General features: G+C 34.9%; 1 protein-coding gene and 1 pseudogene across 1 annotated transcript; both read left to right on the top strand.

Moving 5' to 3' along the window:
- Positions 1–652: 652 nt before the first annotated feature.
- On the top strand, positions 653–2301 carry LOC121780207 (chaperone protein dnaJ 8, chloroplastic-like). The gene is made up of 3 exons (XM_042177738.1): positions 653–1048; positions 1532–1600; positions 1920–2301. The coding sequence occupies exons 1-3, from the start codon at positions 839–841 to the stop codon at positions 2079–2081; spliced, it is 441 nt and encodes a 146-aa protein (XP_042033672.1). The 5' UTR covers positions 653–838; the 3' UTR covers positions 2082–2301.
- Positions 2302–4138: 1837 nt separating this feature from the next.
- On the top strand, positions 4139–6697 carry LOC121779424 (annotated as a pseudogene).

Genomic DNA, 6697 nt, shown 5'->3' with positions numbered 1-6697 from the left:
CAGAATAAATTTTCCACTTGGAATAAAAAAAAACTACGTGCAAGTAATACTCTAAAGTTTTCAGAATAAATTTTCCACTTGGAATACAAAAAAACTACGTGCAAGTAATACTCTACATTTCATTAGGTTGGAAAGATTGAAACTAATAATATGGATGCTCTGGAATTAATGTCCACATTCTTAATAGACAAAATTTATGGCGGAAATTTTAGTGTATGACATTTGCACCATTCAAAAAGTTAATAATTATAAAATCAACATTGGAAAAAAGTACCTATGAAAACTTATGGAGTAATTTTTACATCATAAAAATTTAGAAAACGTTGGAATGGTATATGCTATAGCGCATTCTCCTTATCCGTATACTATTCCGACATTTTTGAACAAAAACATTTTCATAAAAAGATTTAGATTTTTGTGGAAGAATAGTTCGGAATTTGATGAGAGAAGCAGTCGCCAAAATCCAAAATCCAAAATCCAAAATCCAAAATCAAAAACAGACTCCGTATTTAAATCTGACTCGGAATGGATAAGATCGTCAATGCTGTCCACACCGCAAAAGGTCACTCCTTTTGGATAAGGACCGCTGTAGCTCACACGTCAGCTTCCTCCCTCACTCATCTCTCTATATATATGCAAATCATTGAAACTGATCAAACCATTCTATTTTGAAATTTTCTATCCTCTTCCAAATTCCAATCAAATAATTCATTTCCGAGCCTTATTTTTTAATCAAGCTATCGCTTTCCATCTTCATTCTCTCTAATTTCGTCCCCTATTGAAATTTATAGAACCCGGCATAAAATTGCTTGGAATTTCTTTAATTTAATTTGAAAGAATGGCTGCTGCTGTGGGTTGTGGGTCTTCCTGGGCTCAATTCAAGGATATCTCGTCGCGAAGAAGCTTGAGGAATAAAAATGGTGATGGTAAGGGATTTAGGATTTCGTGTGTGTCTTCTACCGTGGCTGATCCGTACCAGACACTTCGAATTCGCCCTGGTTCATCTGAATCTGAGATTAAGAAAGCCTTTAGGCAGCTTGCTCTTAAGGTAATTTCTCAGAATTTTGTCAACTTCTTCCATTGCATAGAAAAGTCTAATTCCAGGAATTTTCATTATTGGGCGTCTGAAACTGGAGTGTGTTTAGGCATTGCTGTTATCTTGCATTTTCAGTTATGGTTGGAATATTGCTGATTTTTAATTCAACTACAATTGAGTGTTTTAAATTTTGTTTTTTGCTGTTTTTATTCGACTAATCTGGTTTGGAGATTAGAAGATTGCTGATTATTCCACCAAACACATGATTAGTTTTCAATTCCACCCAAAATAATGAAAAACATAGCTCAAAATATGAATTTCTACAGTCCTTTTTACCTTCCTACTAGTTTAGTTCACTTTTCCCTAAATTTATTTGCATCTATGCTTGACAGTATTTTCAATTGATTGTGCATAGCTATGAATTCACAGTCTAAATACCTTTTAGAAATTGTAGTATGTTATGTTTAATGATGTTTTGATTTTGGTATATTGCAGTATCATCCAGATGTTTGCAGAGGAAGCAATTGTGGCGTTCAATTTCACCAAATTAACGAAGCATACAATGTAAGCAACAACACACACAAACACACTTTGTGCATCAGTTTAGCTGTATTGACAGTTCCATTTGGCTGTGTTGATTTATTTTGTGAGAGTTGTATTCATGAATTGGTGCCAACATTTGTAAATACCCCTAAAGTTTGTGTCTTTGTCATACATTATTACTTGTCTGGGACCAAGTTAGCTGATGAGTCACTCTCAATCAATGTTTATGTTTTCTTGAAATGGTGTTCTTTCATGACACGTTTCTTCTAAAATAATTGATTTTTGTTCTGTTGAATGATTTGGGTGTGTGGTTGACATAAATTTGTGATGATTTTTGTAGATTGTGATGAGTAATGTGAGAGGAGAATCAAGTGGGGTGGAGTATTATGATGAGGAGGAGCAGGTTGGTGAAGAACAAGATTGGGAGCTTTGGGAGGAATGGATGGGATGGGAAGGAGCTGGGATTCGTGATTACACCTCACATATTAATCCTTATATTTGATTTGTCTATGTTTTCATCCATAAAGCCCACACTTTCACAACCATTTTCATGTTGTGAATGGAAGATGAGGTTTTTTGTTTGTACAGAGTAATTAATCTTTCTATGTTGTAGCCCATGTACATAGTTCTTTTTATGGGGAAGGGGAAATGGCATCCCTCAATTGTAATAAGTAAATCTTCTTGCCCTTTGAGAAAAGGAAAATAAATCAAGTGTTGATATATTTTGGGATCCGACTCGAACTTAGACTTTTTGATTCAAAACTTTCTCACCAATGAAGGGATAATAGACTTTAATATCTTCATTCGAGCATGAAAAACTAGATTTGAAGCAAGTTTTATACCCCTTTGATCGTCACACTTGGTCTGCACATGATAGTGTGACTTTGTTTAGTTCTCCATCACCAATCAATCTGTTTAACCAAATAATGCATTCTTATGTATCCATGGTTATTGCAAAATATTCTACTTCACTACTTGACAAAGCTACAATATCTTGCTTCTTCGAACACCATGAAACTACAACTGAGCCAGAAATAAAACAGTAACTCAGCCAGAAATAAAACAGTAACTCGAGGTTGGCCGATGATTTTAGAGTCTCTCCAATCAGCATATACAAACCCTGTGAATAAGAAGTCATCACAACTTTGGTGAATTTTTGTTTAAAAATATTACTTCCTCTGTTTCATAAAAATATGGGTAATTGAAATGATACGAAAAATTAATGTAGAATTGATAAAGTAAGAGAAAGTAGGAGAAGAGTAAAAATATGGGTAATTGAAATGATACGAAAATTAATATAGAATTGATAAAGTAAGAGAAAGTAGGAGAAGAGTAATTAAAGTAGCGTTAGTGGATAGTGGTATATGATAGGGCTGGCAATTTTCGACACGACACGATAATCTGACACGAATCCGCACGAAATTATTGGGTTGGGGTCAAGTCTTATTGGATCCGTGTCCTTATCGGGTTGACCCATTAAGAACCCGATAATTTCGGGTTGGGTTCGGGTCGGATGCGGGTCGGATACGGGTAACCCATTAAGAAATAATATTATTATTTTTATTATTATTTAAAAATATATATATTACTTTATTTTTTTTATTTCTTATAAATTAGGTTTAAATAGTATAAAACGAATTTTAATTGTGTAAATTAGGTTAAAAATTAAGGTTTAATCGTGTAATATTAGGTTTTAATCGTGTAATATCAGGTTCGGGTTGTTATCGTGTCGTGTCAACCCATATTATATCGTGTCGATAACGGGTTCGTGTCGGGTGCGGGTCGTGTTCGGATTTGAAGGTAGCAGGTCGGGTTCGTGTTCGGATTTATAGTTTCCTTAACAGGTCGGGTTCAGGTTAAGCCTTATTGGGTTGGGTCATTATCAGGTTGACCCGATAACGACCCAATCCGCACGATTTGCCAGCCCTAATATATGAGGTGTAATGGTGGACTATAATGGTATAAGTTGTAAATAAATTGATATATATGAGTAATGAGTTGGGAACAACTGTCCATAAATGGAAATGTTCATATTTTTATGGGACGGGGGAATATTAAGATGCAATTTTTTGAATTAGAATAAAATGAGATGGTTTTTCATTTTGATCTCCGGTTCTAACCCTCTTCTAATTAAAAAAGAAATAAATAACAAAATAACATCTTTTCGCTTTTCCTTACTATTCCCTCCCTCTCCTTCCGTTTGTGAAATACTAATATCTCATTTTGTCATTTGAGGTATCCACAATTTAAAGTGTCAATTATCTTTTTCTATTCTAAGTAAATAGACATCAACATTCACCTTACGGTTACATTTAATTATAAAACTAATATATAAAAATATGATTCATATTCTATTAATTTATTTCTCAAAATTTTTTCATAAAATTAAATAATTTGTTAAAACTTGTGCCGAGTCAAAATAAGAATATGAATGTAAGAGGTAGGGAAAAGTTCACACAAATCGAACTAATGGGTTGAGTGTGGAGCCCATAACACGGGAAGTAGGGAACATAATTATGCATTCACTTGATTATCATTTTGGAGTAGTGTTGTATTTTAATTGCTCGAGACTAAATTAGAAAATACTAGTAATAAAAATCAAAATTAGAAACAGAAAACATGAACTCATCAAGAGTTCCTAGTAATCAGTAACTGATCATTTGATCGTTTCTTCTTCTCCACTATAATCCATCCTTCCCGCCGCCACCAATCCTTGATTCGCCTCACGATTCAGCTAATACCCACTGCAAACCGCGCTTTCCTTGCAATTATGTTTGTGAATGTTTCTCTTGATTTTGTGATTCTGGATTCGGATTTTGTCGACGGATTCATGCACTTAGTAGACAAACCCTAATTTTTCTTCGATTATTTGACTGCTCTATCATTTTGCATCAATATTGCGGATGCTTGTAAATTACCTTCCGTTGGAGGCAATTAGTATATTGTTTACAGGTTATTCATGAATCGAGTTTCTATTAATTCTGTTTCACTTCCTGGTTTTGGTCTGTTGACGTGATGATACGAGGAAGATGGAGAATTTTATAGTTTTCGATTGATATGTGGCTCTGATTCAATTTTGTTGGCACTGCTCTTAGCTTGATAACCTGTTGTTGATTGCATTAAATTATCCATGTACAATAAATGGGTTTATATGGTTATTAATTGCTGGGGTAAATGCCATTGTTTATTGTTTGAGGTGACTATAAAAATCGTTTATGTGATATACTAGAATGAAACATGCAATGGAAAACATAAATGTGTTTATTTCTGTCTTTGGAGAAAGATTGGATTTAAAAAGTTAATTTTGGGGGTTTATGTTTTCCTCTGCAGTTTTGGAATCTGTTCAGTGATGGCAGACCTCAAACAAAGTCTGCTTCCACCGAAACCTGCATCGGCTATAAATTTGAGAGACAATTCATACCGCCATCTGCCTCTGGCCGTATCCCATTTCAGGGAGTTGATGTATCAGGCCTGAAAAAGCGTGGGCAGGGCCTTCGATCATGGATACGTGTTGATGTAACAGGGAATTCCCAAGTGATTGAGGTTGATAAGTTCAGTATGATGCGTCGACGTGATCTTCCTGCACGTGATCTTAGATTACTAGACCCGTTATTTGTCTATTCATCTACTATCCTTGGCAGAGAGAAGGCGATTGTAGTAAATCTTGAACAGATCCGATGCATCATTACTGCAGACGAGGTTTTGTTCTTAAATTCCCTTGATAGCTATGTCCTGCAGTATGTAGTGGAATTGCAGAGACAGTTACAAGCTGCTGAAGTAGGTGAAGTTTGGCAGTCTGAGGGTCCAGATTCAGGCAGAAGGAGAGGAGGCAGAAATTTTGACAATATGTTCGGGAACATATCTCCAGATTACCTGCCTTTTGAGTTCAGAGCCCTTGAAGTTGCATTGGAGGCAGCCTGTACATTTTTGGATTCTCAGGTACTGTTTAGAGAATGCTCGTAACTGCCTGAATTTTCTTTGTTTATCGCTTATTTTCTTTCTTAATTGATAAGAAACCTGATTTATTTTTAGAGCTAAAAAGTAAAACAGCACATGAAATTTAGAACATTAATTTTTGTAGTTACATGACTGTGATATGTAAAAGGATATTCTTTGCTGTTTCACATCATTCGTCTTTAATGTAAGGTAAACTTTAGAACTGGATATCATTGCAGTAGCTGATTCTTTTATCTTCTAGTCATCTAGTATTTCTTTCTTATCAAAGTTGTTATGATCTTGATACTAATCATGCAAACAAGTAGCCCTGACTTTTGACTATTTTGGGCAAGAATTTTGGATGTACATATTATAAAGGATTAATTGTAGTATATTTCTTATTAACACAACAACAAAATTTAGCTGTTAAGAAACCAGTCTGAATGTGAAGCTCAACAAGGCTTGATAAAAAATAAGGAAAGAGCACCTTTGAGAAGGAGAGCTCTATAACAGTCATGAATCCTAATATTCTTTCCATTAATACACTTTCTATAATATTATTGAATGTGCATTTCGAAAATATCCAAATTTGATAGGCAGCAGAATTGGAGATTGAAGCATATCCGCTGTTGATGAACTTACTTCAAAAATCAGCACACTGAACTTGGAACGAGCTCGTAGACTAAAAAGCAGGCTTGTCGCATTGACTCGGAGAGTTCAAAAGGTATTAGCTAGTTTATATCAGCTCTTATCCAACTAGGTCTTTTACTTTAATTTCTCTCTCTTATTTCTGCTCCCTTTATATAGTTGTATTATTATCATCTAGGTCAGGGAAGAGATTGAACAACCTTCATTTTATGAAGGTTGATGACGGAGACATGGCCGAAATGTATCTCACTGAGAAGAAAAGGCGCATGGAATCTTCATTTTATGGTGATCAATCTTTGGTAGGATATAGATCAAATGATGGTGGATTATCTCTCTCTGCACCTGTTTCATCACCTCCTGATAGCGGCAGGAATCTTGACAAATGCCTTAGCATATCAAGAAGCAGACATGAAAGTGTCAGGAGCTCAGAAAGTGACACAGAAAACGTATCGGAATTAAAACAAAAATCACAGAAGAATTGTAAGCATATACAAGAACAATAATGCGATAAAAGGTTAAAGTTCAAAATCTGCA

This window comes from Salvia splendens, chromosome 19 (assembly GCF_004379255.2).
Source record: "Salvia splendens isolate huo1 chromosome 19, SspV2, whole genome shotgun sequence".
Taxonomy (NCBI): domain Eukaryota; kingdom Viridiplantae; phylum Streptophyta; class Magnoliopsida; order Lamiales; family Lamiaceae; genus Salvia; species Salvia splendens.
Note: the sequence above shows the minus strand (reverse complement) of the source record. Positions and strands in the feature narration are given on the sequence as shown.

Bases quoted from the DNA above. Each gene is read 5' to 3' on its own strand.
- LOC121780207 (XM_042177738.1), top strand. From the start codon at position 839: ATGGCTGCTGCTGTGGGTTGTGGGTCTTCCTGGGCTCAATTCAAGGAT. The intron at 1,049-1,531 runs GTAATTTCTCAG...GGTATATTGCAG, and splicing joins TTAGGCAGCTTGCTCTTAAG to TATCATCCAGATGTTTGCAG. The intron at 1,601-1,919 runs GTAAGCAACAAC...TGATTTTTGTAG, and splicing joins AAATTAACGAAGCATACAAT to ATTGTGATGAGTAATGTGAG.